The sequence below is a fragment of the Ambystoma mexicanum genome, chromosome 10 (genome assembly GCF_040938575.1).
Source record: "Ambystoma mexicanum isolate Mex_15411 chromosome 10, UKY_AmexF1_1, whole genome shotgun sequence".
Classification (NCBI taxonomy): Eukaryota; Metazoa; Chordata; class Amphibia; order Caudata; family Ambystomatidae; genus Ambystoma; species Ambystoma mexicanum.
Window position 1 is genome coordinate 1,480,371,522 of NC_090932.1, and position 16,933 is coordinate 1,480,388,454.

The following is a 16,933-nucleotide window of genomic DNA, read 5'->3' on the forward strand; positions in this document are numbered from 1 at the left end:
ATATCCTTTCTTTTTACAATCCCTCTACAATGTTTTCCATATTTCAAGACTTATACATATTGTTAGTGTGAGAGAGAGAGAAAGGCCCATAATTGTCTTCAGTAGATAATTAGGGCTCTTAACATAGGTTCTTTACAGTACTAGTTTGTTTCTAAGGTTGCCAGACCGCACACTTCTACTAAAAAGGTGACCACTGCTAGCTTTAGTGAGTTTGACTTTCCATGTAGCATGTACCACCATAGCAATTCAGTATGAACCCTAGAGGGGTCATGAAACATTTTCCAAACACATTTATTCTCATTTTGACTATTGTTGCGCAGTGTAAAAGAGTGATTCGGTTGTGTAAGCGGAGTGACTAAAGCGACAGGAAATTTTTTGGCCCGTAGCGGATCTAATCTCGAGAATTTCCCCAGTAGGGAGGACATTGACACGGAAACGCAAGTAGATTGCTCTCCTTATAGGATCTGGAAATTTGGCTAGATAGGACTCCAACGTACCTAGCTTTTTCCCCTCTGTGACCAGTTGTTTATAGATCTTAGAGGCAGCCACCTTTTCCGTGGTGGTGACCTAGTCTGACCATTGCAACCGTTTTTCACGCCCATTGGATTAACAAATAGCCTTTCATGTGAGACATTGATGGTATTAAGGAGATCTACACAATCTTTCTGTAGTCTCAGCATCCATACTGATTCCCCTTCTCAGTCTATCTCCCAGTAGTGTATAAAGGGAGTTGTTTTTAGATACCATTAGATTCCGATAAAGTGCCATTTTTTTTAAATTTATTTTATTTCCATTGCACTCTCATATTTAGTGAGAAGGCCTAATTCATAGCGAATTGCATATATAGGAACACTCTGGGGCAGGTAAAAAATAATTTTCCTCCAGATCTTAGATTCAATTTTTTGTACCAGACGAGATTTTTCAAACAGTAAAATTTCCATACCGTGTATCAGTTTTGGTACAACTTTCAGGTTATAGAACCTAATGAGGGGAATGATAGAGAATTTGCAATATTTGCCTGAGATCTTCCTCATTTGGAGAATGGGCTTATCTGTTTTCTCCAAATAAACGTTCCGGTAAGAGTATATCGATATAGTCCCAAATATAGGGAATCCCAAGTAGCACAATGATCTTACTTTTACTAGAAGACATGTATATATTCGCCATTTGTATTTTGGAATTCTCGTCCTGCAGGTAAAGGATATAATGACAGACTTCTTTTCATTTATCACCAATGCATTTTCTTGCGCACATATTATTAGTGCTGTAAATTTTCGCTGTAATCCCACCTGGGTATTATCGACCAAAAGCAGGTCGTCAGCATAGGCATTCCAACATATTTTAGTTCCCTCAATCTTCGAAGAAACCAAAGAAAAGGTTGTAAGGGGGCCATTTGCATCAGTAGTATAAAGATTAAAGAGAGTAGGGGCAAATAAACACCCTTGTCTGAGACCATTATTAGTTTGGATTATTTTTGAAAGATCACCAGACATGTTTAGTCTCACCTGAATTGCCGAATCTTCATGGAGTTTGATAAGGACTGTCAATAGATGAGACGGCAGCCCCATTTGGGCTAGTTTTGTCCAACGTCTCACCCTGTCCACCTTATCAAAGGCAAGCAACAGATCTACTGATGCCAAGTATATAGGGGATGCAGTTTTTTTACATGCCTTTTCTGAGAGCAAACAAATAATCAGTCCTCCTATTTCAGTTCCCATCCCTTTACGAAAACCGAACTGCTCGGAGGGGGGGGGGGGCGGGGGGTGGGGAGGATGTGATTGTATTCTGCCCATTCCTCTATTCTCTGTAGTACTAACCCTGCAAAGATCTTGGAATCAGCGTCCATGATTGAGATCGGACGGTAATTTGTCGGGAAAGTTCAATCCCCCATTTTATATATGGGCACGACATAAGATATCCTCCAGGACTGAGGAATTGTCTTGGACTGTATAATAGAGTTAAAGAGGATAAATAGCGATTTCACCCAATATTCCGGAGTTTTCTTCAGGGTATTATTTGTTAGCCCGTTAGGGCCTGCCACTCTTGAATTATTTGCCCTCTTGATCTGGGATTCAATATTCTCAATCGTAAAGTCGAAGCCCCAAGACCCCTTTTTTATGAGCAAAAGTTCATGCGTCATAGCCGTTTTGCCCTTGTAGAGAATTGCAAAGTGTTTTCCCCAGGTATCCGCCTGTACATTAGCCGATTGAAGTATAACCTGTCTTTTTTCAAGTGCGTTTATTAGCCCCCAAAATTAACGGCCCAAATTCCCCTTTAGAGCTGCAAGCATATCGATATTATCATTATTTTGCAGGACACTTATGGTTTTTCAACCATTTTTTTTGGTTTATTTAATTTGTAGAATTTCTCTTGCAAGATTTTTTTTTTTTTTTGCCTTGCCAAAGGGTCATACGTATGTATGTGAATAGGTTTCAGGGTGCCATATATACTTGGTTTAACTGATCTCCCTATCAAGTTTTTAATATGCTCAGTATAATTCATGACCGAATAGCACTTGGTTTTAATTGACAGACATTCTGTCATAGTCTTGGACGAAGACTGTGTTGAGTTTATCAACATTTCCTTTGTGCCAAATTATGCGATTTCCACTGCATGACACTATCGAGTGTATCTGCTTTATACTTTGTTTAGGGAGTCTGCTATTTAGTACATTTTGATTTCCAAGAATCTGTGGTCGCTCATATTTGTGTCAGTTATATGGAATTCTGAGCATATTACTGAAAGATATTTTGACATGAAAATATGGTCAATATGTGATTTATAAAGGCCATTCGACCATGTGTGCTCATACACAGAGGAATTGAAAAGGCCATTAACATGGTCCAAACCCCAGTAGTCAAACAAGTTCCTCCAAATTTCACCGTTAATGGATTTTTGCTTAATGGCACCAGCGGCTACCACCCCCTTATCCGCGTTCAGCGTAGACCTTAATGCTGATACGCCCATCTTTTTCCCAATCCCTAGACCATATTTGATTTCAGAATTAAAATCACCCGAGATTATGATGTCAATTCCTCTGTATTTAAGCAACATGGCAGATAAACAATTGTTCAAATGCGAGACAGCATAGCCCAGTGGTACTTGTGAGTTCCAATAAATGTTTAGAATTAACAACAGTTCAAAGTGAGAATCACTTCCGTATTCCACTACAACAGCAAGTGCAAAATTCATTAGTTCAGTTGATTCTAGAATATGTGTGCCCAGCTCAAGTTTGACTGCAACGAGCAAACATCCAGTGGGTCTGCCGCGTAGTCCCACTTTAGCTAAAAGATGTATACATATGAAACCATCAAGTTGTATCGGGCAGTCAACCACGTTTCCTGTATACAGAAAAGATCAAAAGATTTAAGGTTTGCACATAAGATCCCAGAATTCATCAAGTTCGAGTGGCCCCTGGAGTTCCATGAAAGGAATTTCCAGTGGTCCACTACTTTAGTAACATTAAAGTTTTTGTTTCATTATTTGCATTTCAGATATTGATTCTCTAAGTGTTTGGGCTAGCCAAACCAAGTCCTGCCCATCCCCTCCTTTGAGAGGCAGAGTGTTTACTTTTCGTGTATCTGCCTCATCCCTACATATATTAGTACTTACTTTTTCCATTTCCTGAACATTTCCGTTCTCCCAACCATTACTGAAGATCAGGATATTGTAACCCATTCTATTGAATTGTTCTGTCTCCTGAATAATCATTTCAAAGATCTTTTGGGAGTTGGGAACAATACGGACATGGTCATAGCGAGAGGGATGGATAAAATCCACCAGACTAATATCTGCTGAACCAATCATCCTAAGCGAGGATGGGCCTCCAATGTCACACAAATTATAAAGAAGGATACTTGGGTATTCCGGAAATTAGATGTTTCTCCACATTATATTCCTTAAATCGCTATCCTTCACATGTAAGAGTCTTGCCGGTTCATATTGTGTAGGATTCCTCATATCCAGCGGAACATTGGGGTAAGAATCCCTATGTCCCACAGGCAATTGTAAGGGGTCTCTTTCAGGTTGCTCCCACTGTGTCCCCCCTCCCCTGAATGGGGAAGAGGTATAACCCGAGGCCGACTTTCCTTTATCTCGTGGACCCGCCCCCCCACCCCTTCCAAGTCCTTATTACCCAACCGTGACAGGTCAGGAAGGAGGTCCATCATGATCTTTTTTATAGTGTCGGGGAGATTTGCAATTACCCCTTCAACTCCAAGCCGAGGTTGTTGGACTTCCTTCAGGGATAGTTTTGGGCACTCATTCAGAGTTCCATCCAGTGGGGAGATCCCAGGATTAGAGTTCATTTTCGCCTCAATTGCATCCACCCCAAGGGTCTTTACAGGCTCCATTGCTGTGGGTGCAAAGGATGGAGCTGGGGGTAGGGAGGAAAAACCTAATCTGTTAGATTCTGCTGAGGTCGTAGGATGTTCGACCAAAACGTTGGAGATATCTTGTGGTAATACCCGTCGGTATGTCGACTTCTCCAGGACATTGTAAAAAGTAGACAGTTGTGACTGTTTTATCTTTGTTTTCCCCATCCATTTGGGGACGGTGTACTTTCTCATTCTCGTTTCCTTCTGTTTTATCATTTGCCTTTGGTCTAATATCTTCCCTCTGAATCATGTTTATTTTCCCAATTTTTAGTTTTTCCCATTTACATTATTTCCTTACTTTTTTTTTTCCTTAATGGATTGCGAGGTATCAGCAACATTTAATTGCAAGGCCATCCTACTTTCCTCGTTAAGTTGTCTTAAATCAGATAGTGCAACTTAATTCGAGGGTACCTTGGGTTCTTTCTTAAAGGTTTCTGGCTTAGAGGAGGTCAGTCCCCTTTTCATCAGCCTTTTCTTTGCCTTTAGAGCCAATCGTTTGTTTCCTTGACAGGAAGAAGCCGTTTTTCCATCAGGCTCCCCTCCTCCTTTTGGTTTTTTGTATCATCATCTCTGACTCCTACACCATCAGCAGAATCCATCAGTTTTATCAGAACTGATGGGCTGTCAGGGGTAATCGTGAAAATAGGGTCCTCGCCCTGGACAGACCTTGCCGGTCTCAAAGGCATTATAGATGCAAGTTTGCCAGGTAGCTCTAACATGCCCTTTTCTAGTGATAACATTTTCGCTAATAGCTCTTCAGGACCTCCATGATCCTTTTTTTCCCCCCCCCTCTGAGTCAGTTTTCTGTTCATTTTTCTCATCATTTATTTTATTTCCTTTGATAGGTTCATTGCAATCCCCCCAGGTATCACACTGGCATAGCTCAGAGCTTCCTTTCCCCCATCCAAGGTTTGAGATCCTTGAGAGTCAGTTATTTTAGGAATTTGTGTGATATCTGTCTTTTTTTGAGGATTCCATCCTATCCTCTTTGCCCATGATAAAACCTTCCACTATGGTTAGTTTTAATTGGATATCCAGAGCAACCCTTTTCACGTCTCTCCTCCCAATGGTCTCCCAATGGGTAAGCTCATGGCCTTTATCTAGAAGGTTTAATATTCTAGATATTACTGGCAGTGATTCCTCAAATTTGGCATTACTATTATTAATGGGGGAACTTGTGAGGGAAGCTCCTAAAATTGGGGAAGTATCAATATAAGTTGGCAGAGCGGGGATCGGCAAATTCCCCTTTGGCATGTAGCCCATCTGCGCCTCTATAACATGTTTGTGTTCCACTCCCCAGCCCTCTTGTATGTTTGTAAATATTGAGGCAGATGGTAATGGAAATTTAGCATTTGATGAGAATACTCTGTATGGTATAGTAGAACTCAATTGAGGGAGTGTATTAAATAGGTGCACTTGATCTATCCCATTTCTAGACGCATTTACAGGCGTAGAGGGGCCCCTTGAGAGCCTAGCTCGCTTCCCCAATTCCATTCTTACTGCCTGTCCCATCATGGACACATCAATATTTATCTCTTCTGACCTATTTTCTGTCCCCTCAGTCAGCTTTTGACTGAGTGGATCTCTTATACTCAGAAAACTTGATTGAAATGGAATTTGGGTATCAAACGACAGGCCCGCAGGCACGAAGGAAATGACCTCCTCCCCCAAAGATTGAGCTCCCATTTTTGTTTGTATTTGCGAGTGCATGTAGGAAAATTCCACTTCCTGTTTAATGACGGCCATTTTTGCCCTTTCATCCTCCTCCACTTCCCCACCCTAAGTTCTCCTCTTTAGTAGCAACCCGGGGGGGGGGGGGGAGGATCACATATTTCTGATCTTTGTGTCCATCTCGCATTGGAGTGGTTTTGTGTGGTACTTGCACATCCATACTAGATTTTATCTCTGTACCGACACTCTGAGAGGCCTGGATATTTTCAACGGCCAATATAGGCCCGGGAGTCTTTATAGCGCATACGTTCCCATTGCGCAACACAGTTGCCATAATGTTCTATAGGGGATATGGATATATATATATATATATATATATATACATTTTTTTTTAAATTTCCTTTTTATGTACACTTCTTACCCCAAAAACAAAATAGTAAAGCCGTCTCTCTCCGCCTCCCCTCCTCCACACAGCCCACTTGCGTGCCACTTCCGGATGCGCGCGTGGGTGCGCTAGTACCAGTGATTAAATACTGTGTGCGGGAGGCAAACAGTAGACACAAAAAAAGGACTCTACAAGGCAATAGAGAAAGAGGAGGTCAGTATTGCAATCAATTCCCCTAGTCCCCTAATCCCAGTCCCAGTTCCCAAGCAAGTCCCAGAACAAGACCCCAAGCACTGGGCTGCAATGTTCCACCAAGAGGCTGCGTGTTACGCAGCCAAGGTCCACTTGTGCTTCCTCTTGCCGACTCACTCACTTGATTGAGAAAAATCTGTGTGAAGGGCACGTAGCAACAGAGTCTCCCAGCCCAACAGCCCACTTGCGTGCCACTTCCGGGTGCGCGCGCGGGTGTGCTAGTACCAGTGATTAAATGCTGTGTGCGGGAAGTGGGATCCAAACAGTAGAGACAAAAAACAGACTTTGGTTGAGAAAAATCCGTGTGAAGGGCAACTTAGCAACAGTCTCCCAGCCCAACAGCCCACTTGTGTGCCACTCCCACCATTATGAGTGTTCTTACCTGGGGATGCCAGTGTATACTGGTGCATCCAGCATCAGCATTTTTTCTTACAGTATGGATACTGATCTTATGGGCAAAGCAAACACGAGTATGCTCTTACATGACATACTGGCATACAGTATGCAGACAGATGTTTGTTGAAAGATCAAGTGTTGTACAACCTCCACATCACTGTCTTTTTTCGCAATTGTGTTGGTTCAAGAAGGTGTCACTCACTGTGTACTTTGTCAATACTGAGATGTACTATGATGATGATTTGTAGAGAAATGCACACGTTTTACAAACCCCTGGGCACTTCATGAGGCTAAATGAGATATTGCCAGTTGTTGTAATGGTTTGTGTTCTGCACAATGCCAGTGTAGATCACTGTGCTAACCTTTGGGGAATCCTGATTTCATACAGGTATTCGGGTGAGGCACCTTACGATTGTTTTAAATGTCCCACCTTAACTATAGAGTCACTAAATGTAAATAGATTTCCCTCTAATGTAATGTTTGAACTCTTCCATAGAAGTTCACCAAATTTGGCAACATAATTATTTGGCAAAACAGAAACGTGTTGGGCTGGAAGGTTTAGAATGAATCCTAGCCCTCTAAACCTTTGTTGTTCAGCTTGTCATGCATTTTCAGAGGGAGATGGGCCCTATACATATTGGGCCTGCTCCCCAGACATACTTCAGGCTCATTGGGGTGTCTTGTGCAGGCGGTGGACCCTATGCATATCGGGCCTGCTCTCAAGACATTTTTCAGGCTCATTGGGGTGTCTTGTGCAGGCAGTGGACCCTATACATATCGGGCCTGCTCCCCAGACATGCTTCAGGCTCATTGGGGTGGCTTGTGGGCTTGTGCAGGAGGTGGACCCTATGCATATCATGCCTGTTCCCCAGACATGCTTCAGGCTCTTTGGGGTGGCTTGTGGTCCTGTGCAGAAGGGATTTAGACAGCATTTCAGGCTGGACTAACTGCTACTTTGGGCTGGGACCAAGCCTGCTTTTCTCCAAAATGGTGAAACTGATGCCCTCCATTTTCCGAAGCATAAGGTCTGACATGCCAAACGTGAATAATTGTGAGAGAGACTTTTTAGAGAATTGTGTGTAAATGTGGCACTGTGAAAAAAGCAAGTGCTCAAGCAGCATGATTCTAAGAATAGGATTGTTCTACATTTCCAAATTGTAGCTGTTCACCTGGAGGTGGGCAATAAATAGCGTTGAACAGTTTGGTGAACTTTGCTGCATGATTTTAAAAGTTTCAGAGCATTGTCTGTCCATTTTCCTATGTAAAGTGCAATGTAACCGTAACTATGGCAATTGTGTATTTTGCTCAAAACAACAACAGCAACTGGTATTCCTAGGAAGTCTCCTAACCAAGAATTATCCAGGCCTGACGCTGCTTGGCTTTCAGGACTTGGTGAGATCAGGTGCAGTCAGGATGGTAAGGCCGCAGGCATCCATGTTACTTTATATAGCTCAGTACTGCCATCCGTACATCTTCACAACACTGCATTCTTGTCCAAAGGGAGCTCTAGCTGTAACAGCACAAGCGACCAGAGTCCAGCATCTGGATGGATGATGCTTTGGATACAGAGTGCCTGTATGTGGTGACTTGCGGGTGTAAGGGGGGATGGGACGGGCGCTCCGAACTGACCATGCAAGCTTGTCGCTATAGTGAAATTGTGCTGTGATAATAGGCTACGAGTTGTGAAATGGGAAACTGGAGAGGCTCTGGTCTTGGGTTCCTTGTGTCTTCCCATGTGTGGGAGTCCTCTGTGGGTGGTGCGTGGATGGGTGTTGCTGCAACTGTTATTCTCTCCTATAGAAATAAAGCTATAGACACCCCACCATCTGGATTGCAACTTAAATAACCGGGTTTATTGTTACCACAATAATGGATACTCATACAATGAACATTGGAGGGAATACAAAACTGAGTTTCATCCCACAGTGCAGTAGGTGCTGTAACCTACTGAGTTGTGCCTAGCAATCAAACCTCTTTGTCTATGAGGCACTTGGAACACTCTTTCACTTGCTTTCCAAAGTTTATATTATGCCCCAATCTTCTCCGATCAGCTGACAGAAATGTTCATGCACACTCCAAACATTCGTTCCCGAGGAAGGTTTAGAAGAGTAGCAAAGGGGCCTGTCCTAATATCTACATCATTTGATGCATCATTGACATATTTTAACCAAATGAGGCAATTCATTTTGACCCTGCACTCCATCAACTTTCGTGAGAGCGAGCTGCAAACATTGTAAAACCTCTGCTGAAATCTACGATAGAAAAGATACATACCAAACAAATCTACAAAGCACAGCCACCGTGTAGCCCTTTAACTGGGGGTGGGAGGTTAACCCGGAGTCAAGGTAGAAGCTGTAGCTACCTTATGCTCACAGTTAAACTGCTACTTTGAGCAATTGTATGGCAACAGTGTCAACTAACGATGGACAACGCTCAAAGGTTTGCAAGCGTCAGCGATGCAATTTTTCCTTTTTGGGTTGCATCTATATACAGCTGGGCATGCTTAATCAAAGGGCGCAATATTTGCACCGCTTCAGAGTTCAACAGGTGGACACTGACTGGCTGAATCTGTTTCTCCTTGCTGTCTCAGACTGAACTATAGATCGAAGGCTCACCCACTTGCCAAATAGGGACCAAAGTGCCATATTCATAGTCAAGATTTTGGCCATTGGTCCCAGAGACTTGAGGAGAACCGATTCCTGCCCCAGGCAATTTAGGACATAGAAATATGAGCACAACGGGCCCATTATTGGACATATGAGGAGAACTGAAAGGGTTAAGTGGAAAATGATGAGTTAAAACCTTAAAATTAAAAAAAGCCTAAAGCAGGAAGGAATTTCGTCACAAAAACTGTACATGTTACAACCTGACCCATGGAAATATCCAATAAAAAGGAAGGCATGTCATCACAAAAACTGTCCATATTGCAGCATGACCCCTCGAGCTGTCCAATGAGAAGTTCCTTGTGATGACAAAAGTGAAGGAAAGGTCCATCCCAGCCTGTGCAATGCACGCCACTGGCGCAAGGCTATTCGCAGTTCTAGGCCACGTGATGTTTTGCCACCTCCTTTCTTGCCAATAGGGCTTCGAGGGGCAGCATGGCACCCCCTTACGTGTGGCTTCCTACGCAAGTCTCTAGTAGTTCCTTGACTTGGAACCGGCCCTGCCAACGCGTCACAGAGCCTACAAAAGCAAACATTGCCGGCCTCGTTTATGGTTCTTTGCCTTTTTCATGCTGTATAGCGCCGTCTTTGTAGCGTCTCTAAAAATGTTTTCTATATTTTCACGAAACTTGGCTGAACACTCCAGATATTCTTCTGCGCGCATTTGCTGACATGTGGCTTCTCCCTGTGAGCAAAGACCAAAAATAAAACAAAATTAGCCATTGGAAAAAGCAATAATACTCCTTTTATATCCAGACAAAGCAAGCATTCTGCACAGGGATGAAGGTTGGAAAGATCATGTATGCGGAGTGCACTCTGACACCGCAAACATTTTGAATTGTTGAAATAATTCTGTGAAGAACGTGTAACTCATTTTTAAGAAAAATAACCTCCCTGTAATTCTGCACGCTAATGTACTAATAATTTCATTTTCCGAAGCTTCTCAACAGTAAAAATGAAGAAATATTTTAATTTTTGACTACATTTTAATGTAATGTATTTGCAGTGCAAGTATCTTTCATTTGTGCAAGTCTCTTCATTAGCAACACATTATAATACATTTATTTTTGTATCCATTTCTTTTCTACCTTATAGTGATTGAAACGCATTTGCTTCTGCATAACAGGTTTCAGGCTGGTTGACCTTCATCAAGTTTGTAAATGTGTTCTCACTTGGTCCGAACACAGACTCTCAGCCATGCCTAGTGTACAATTAACAGGAAAGTACTGTTCCTGATTACATAACTCGAAAATATGCTGATCATTCCCAGAGAAGCAAATGGCTGGCTTAAGGGGTAGTCGGTATATGCTACAACACTGGCACCCCAAGAAAGCTACTTGGGGAATTCAACATCATAAAAATTCATGAAAAAGTCCAGTAGATGTCGGGTCCCCAACAGTTCACAGAAGCATATTTACAATTCATTTTCATTATCCCTGTTCCCATAATACATGCCAGTATTCTGCCAGTGTGACAACACATTTTCATGCTGACTCTGCCCAAACATGTCCATGCTGGCTGCTTCAATCTATGCCAGTATGTCATGTAAGAGCATACTCGTGTTTGCTTTGCCCATAAGATCAGTATCCATACTGTAAGAAAAAATGCTGATGCTGGATGCACCAGTATAGACTGGCATCCCCAGGTAAGAACGCTCATGTGGGCTTTGCCATAACACTAGTAACCATAATAACAGGTGCTATGACCTTCTTAAAAGCCATATGCATATTGGCTGCACCAATGTAGGCCTTCCTGCATAAGAACACTCATCTTGTTGACTTTGCCAGTAATTCAATGCCACTACAAGAAAATATGTCCATACTAGCCACACCAATGTAGGACATTTTTTCCCAAGTAAGAACTAGGGGTGTACCGAATAGCAGATTTGAGTATTCGCCCGAATTCCAAATAGTTTGGCAAGTATTTGGCCAGAGCCAAATAGTTGGCTTTTTAATAAATAGTTATGTAGACAAGAAAATCTCTTTGTTAAAAACAAACTTTAAAATATGTATTCAAATATGTACATCCATTCTCCATTGCATTTCTCTTCTTTGTTGTCTACAGAAGATATTTGTGTAAAACATGAAAGGAATACATTATCCGAAAATAAACAGTTCCATAACAGCACAGTTTGTTTTTGTGTGCATTCACAGGTGTTGCTTGTTGGGTAGGGCCCAAGTAACTAGGACTAGCCCAAAAGTATATCGTGCAAGGATACAATCAATGTGATGGGAGACTGGGATGTGTCTATTCCTACTTTCAAATGCTCCCTTTTGGCCTGCCCATTGTTAACTGTCTAGCTCCAGCAAGGCACTGAAACACTAAAGGAGTGATTACATCAATTAGCACCCTGCTGACTGCTGAAGTGCTACTGAATACAAACCTTTGGGATGCTAAGGCCATGGTCTCTACTTCTGGTACTGATAGGAGATAAGACATTTCAAAAGTGTCTTTTCATTAATAATATTTTTCTTTGTTTTTCGGGTGGGTATGTGTGTGGTGTTTTTGGGCATGATAAAAGGTGCCAGCTAACAACATACATGGAATGCTGAGTCCTCCATGGTTCTCGGATGATCCTGGAGGGAAAGGGTACTGCTGATTTTCAGATCTTTAATTGGCAAGTGCATGTTTATTTTACTTATTTGCTTTACTTGTACATCTATTTGGTTAAATGTTTCTAAATTGTAAACTTGTAGCTCCTCGTCTTTACTACACAAATATCCCTCTTTTTTAACTCTCTAATCCTGGGAGGAATATTTCTGCTGTCACACACTGGGGCATTTTAGTTAAAAACATGTTTTTGAAAAACTCCCAATCAATTGGATAGACACATTCTTTAGTAACATTTGTGCTTTTTATCCAATTCAAAGGGACTCAATTTGGCTCGATGAGACAGTTGGAGGGCAGATATTGTAACCTAGGTTTCAATATTACAACACATCTCTGCTGCAGTCATACTTTCCACTGAGCCATCTTGCATGATTCATAACCTTGGATTGCAGGCTGAATACAGTTATTTGCTGAAGGCACACTACCTCCTGAGCTATTTTACATTGGTTTTGGAGCTTCCTGGGATATCTGCAGCAGTTATATTATCCACTTAATTATATTGGATTGGGAAATTGTTGGGATTGGAACATCTAACTTTCAGATTTCTCACAAAGGTCATCAGCAAATCTAGGTATGCAGTAATAAAATTGTGTCAGAAAAGTCATCTGTACAAATAATCGTGGAAAAAATGCTGTGGTTTGACCCAGTAAAGGTGTACCCCATTATACCATTTAAGGGGAGTGGCAGTTGCGGGAATGTCCCCCGCTCCACTTAAATGGTATAATGAGTCCAGGGTTTGGGGGGGGTGTCCCCCGCATCTATTACATGGATTGCTGCGGCAAAACCACAGCCTTTTTACAGCGATTCTTTTTTTATTTTTTTATTTTTTTTGTGTGTGTAAACGGCAATTTATGCTGCGATTTTAACACATGGAACCGAATCTATAAGCACCTAAATAAAATACACCTTTCCAATAGGAACTTCATAAAATATTGCTCCAGCTCGCTCAATGGTTTTCGACTAAAAAAATACAGGAGTGACCAGAGACATCTCACTGCACATTCAATATATTGGGAGATTTTCTTCAGCTCCCCCCTCTACAAAAAAACACCAGAATAAAGGCTGTACAGAACATGCAGGGCAGGGACTTAGTTTGCACTTTCACACCTGTGCTCTGTTTGTACTCCAACATAAAAGTGACAGCAGTATTTGTTCAATGTTGACATACTCATCATGAACAGGCATCATGTGGCCTTTGCCCAATATGGTGCTAAAAACGTCATGCCATTTTAAGAAAACATCCATATTGGCTGCACCAATGCAGGCCAGTCTTCCAATTAAAGCACTCATGTTTGTTACCCATAATGCAGTAAAAGGGCTTTTACACTGTAATAATGTCCACATTGGCTACCAATAAAAATGCTATTCCCACAGTAAGAAAACATGTCCATATCTTCTGAACTAATGTAGTCCGACCACCCACATAAGAAGATTCATTATATTGGCTTTCCCCATAATGGCAGTAATATATTGCCATGGCATTGCATAAAAACATGTTCAGGCTGGTATCACCCACTAATCATCCCCCTTGCGGCTCTGCACAGGCTTGTCCCTTCACAATCTCTACACCCCCCCAATTAACTCTTGATCGCATCAGACACACATACAGACTCAGTTACCTAATTCACATATTCATATACGCTCACACATATATATATACACACATTTGCATACATATGCAAATACACACGCTCATATCATGCAGTCACACACCATTACATACACAGTCTCTCAAACACTCATAGCTTAGGGGAAACGCACTTGTCTTGGGAGCAAGACAACGCAGCGCAACTCAGGTTTGAATCCTGATCCCGCGCATAGAAACCACTCCTGGTGTTAAGCGCGTTATAAATGAACAACTATGATAATTATAATACAAAGACTGAAAGGAAGGCTTTGCGGAATAAACGTTACTATGCACAACGTGCTACCAAGGTCTAAAACAAAACATTCCATGTTTCTCACAATGAAACCATGCAATGGTCAATCACAAATCCAGGCTCCTGTGTAAATATACCCCTATGTAACCACACTAATTATATAGTTACACTGACAACTTAAACTCTTGGCATTGTGAGGTTGTTGGTTTCTTGGTCAAAAGATGGAAAATCTACAGCGATAACTACAGAGCTACCACAAAACACGGCATGTTGGCTGTTCAGAGCAACCTAACACTTCTAAACATACACAGCCACCATTTCTGCATGCAACACTCACTAATTGAACATGTACAAGTACTGTGTTCCCTGTTTATTTGGCAGGACGTCTATCAGAGAGAGCCAAAAACAGCGACTCTTGTAAGTCAAACGCACTTGCTTGGCCAGCCTACTTCTCCACTGCCAGAATATCACGCATGCATCTCAAAGACATATTGCGATTTTTAAAAATACTTGTGCAAAATATCTCTCCCATCAATCTCCACCGGACACATATGGAGCCCCCATCTAAGTGCTCCATACACACCATCAGCAATATAGAGGCCAACAACATTATGACTGCACTACGCTGGAGAATAATACTTTATTTCACACTGTATCAAAAACACCCCAATCCATCCATTGTGTAATGGCCGCAAATCCTCAGAGCCACCCCTAGTGCTAATTTACACTCCACCCAACAACACACCGAAACATCCCAACAACATTACCGAAGTGCAATTTCAAAAAGCACATGGCAGAGTGTCACAGTGTATTAAAAAATACAACTGAACATCGAATCACATTTCTCATCAAAACACACAGATACATCTGTCATGTGTTACCTGATCATATCGAATCCTAAGAGCCACCTCCACAACGCTCAATCACACAACCCCAAACACAACATTGTGCAACCAAATTGGGTTCGACTCAGGCAGTTAAAAAAAAAAACATATGTCACGCTTGCATATATCGAAAAAAATAACAAAACTTCCCACTCACTAACCAAATTTAAATTGCTATTGGGTAATTTTAAAACAGACGAACAGTCACTCAAAACAAACATGGACACATCCTAACATGCAAAAAACTCTTCAAAGTGCCTCAGTGCTTGCAGCAAAGAAAATGTGCAAGTCCTAGGGGTTGCAGTGACCCATTGCACTAAAGACCACAACTTGATGGGATGACCATTCTGATAAGTACAATCATCATTTCAGTAAAAAAACACAAAATATAACTGGACACGTACCTCCAACTGATATCTTCCAGGAATATATGCACCCACAAGTGCTGTTGGCTTACACCCCTGATAACCACTGACTGCATGCCACAAACACGTATACCATCCTAGACAATACCATTAGAACATCCCCCATACAAACGTTCAACCCTAAAATACTTTATGCCCGCTAACAGCTCTACAATATACACTCGTACATCCGGAGGAAACTAAAAACATCTAACACACACCCCCATGCATACATATTCAGAGACACACAAGACACACATTTGTCAAACCGTGTACCAGCGAGCCATCAACCGTTCCATGGACACACTGCCAAATAGAGAAAAGATCAAAACAAGCAGGTGTCTAGTATCTATTGTCTCAGGTGCCTCTATAGCACTTCTACGGTTCAGACGATCAACAAAAGACAAACACACCTCCACCAATTCAAATGTGATATAAAAAACACCAAAACATAATGTTGATTCGACAAATAAAAAAACCCGGGAAAAAGTTCTTTTTGCGTCATCATTTAACCCATTACCATTATAAAGCAAGATGTCAACGGAGTAATATGCAAGAAAGATCACTCTGGGGCAACCATTTTGCTTTGTAAACAAGGCTACACTGAGCAGCATTGGATTAATACCCAGTCCTGGTACTGGGCTTAGTCCGGTGTGAAGGGTAATACAAGAAACCCATTTACTTTTTTAAAGGTTTTTTTAATAAAGTGTTCAGTTTAAGTTCTCAACACACCTTGAATGTAAGACACAGTTCTCGGTGGAAATGTGAAGCCAACAAGCGTCTGAAGTCTATAATGGCCATTATGCGTTAGAAAGTGTCACTCCAATGCTGTTATCTTTATTAATACATTCCACTTATCAAAAGAAGGTTTATAATCATTTTACCACACAAGGATCACTATTTAATCCATATCTCTACTAAGAAACCAGACAGACCAGCCTACAAAACAACCTACCCAAACAGATAAGACACACTAATAAACGAGGAAACAAGCCTGCACAAACATGCAACACACCACAAGCCACCTGTAGAGAAGAAGCATGTACCCACACCTCAAGCATCGCGCCCATGTTGCCTATATGCTGGGAACCGGGATGTGAAATATGCGCAGTGCCAGTGAAGATACCAATACCAAGGAGAAGCCTGGAAGCAAGGATCCCATTGCGAAAGCCAAATCGGCAAACACAACAATATGATGGCCATTTGAATGAGATACCAGAAGAAGTGTGAAAAGTGAGCAAAAGAGCAGATTGGTGACATCATACAAAGCCAGACTGACACACCCAGAAGAGATGCAGAGACAAGAGAATATAGATATTCTATAGGCATCAAGAAAGTATCAAAGATAAGGAGCTTTTCGGGCTTGAGATGAAGATGCTTATGCTACAGAAAAGCTGAAGACATTAAGTCAT

At 41.7% G+C, this 16,933-nt stretch overlaps 1 protein-coding gene across 1 annotated transcript in view; it reads right to left on the bottom strand.

Moving 5' to 3' along the window:
- Nucleotides 1–8,907: 8,907 nt before the first annotated feature.
- RHOF (ras homolog family member F, filopodia associated) overlaps nucleotides 8,908–16,933 on the bottom strand; it is a 312,658-nt gene continuing 304,632 nt past the window's right edge. The window contains exon 5 of the mRNA XM_069619588.1: nucleotides 8,908–10,428. Within this exon, the coding sequence (XP_069475689.1) occupies nucleotides 10,264–10,428 (165 nt within the window). The 3' untranslated portion in view covers nucleotides 8,908–10,263. The remainder of the gene's footprint in view (nucleotides 10,429–16,933) is intronic.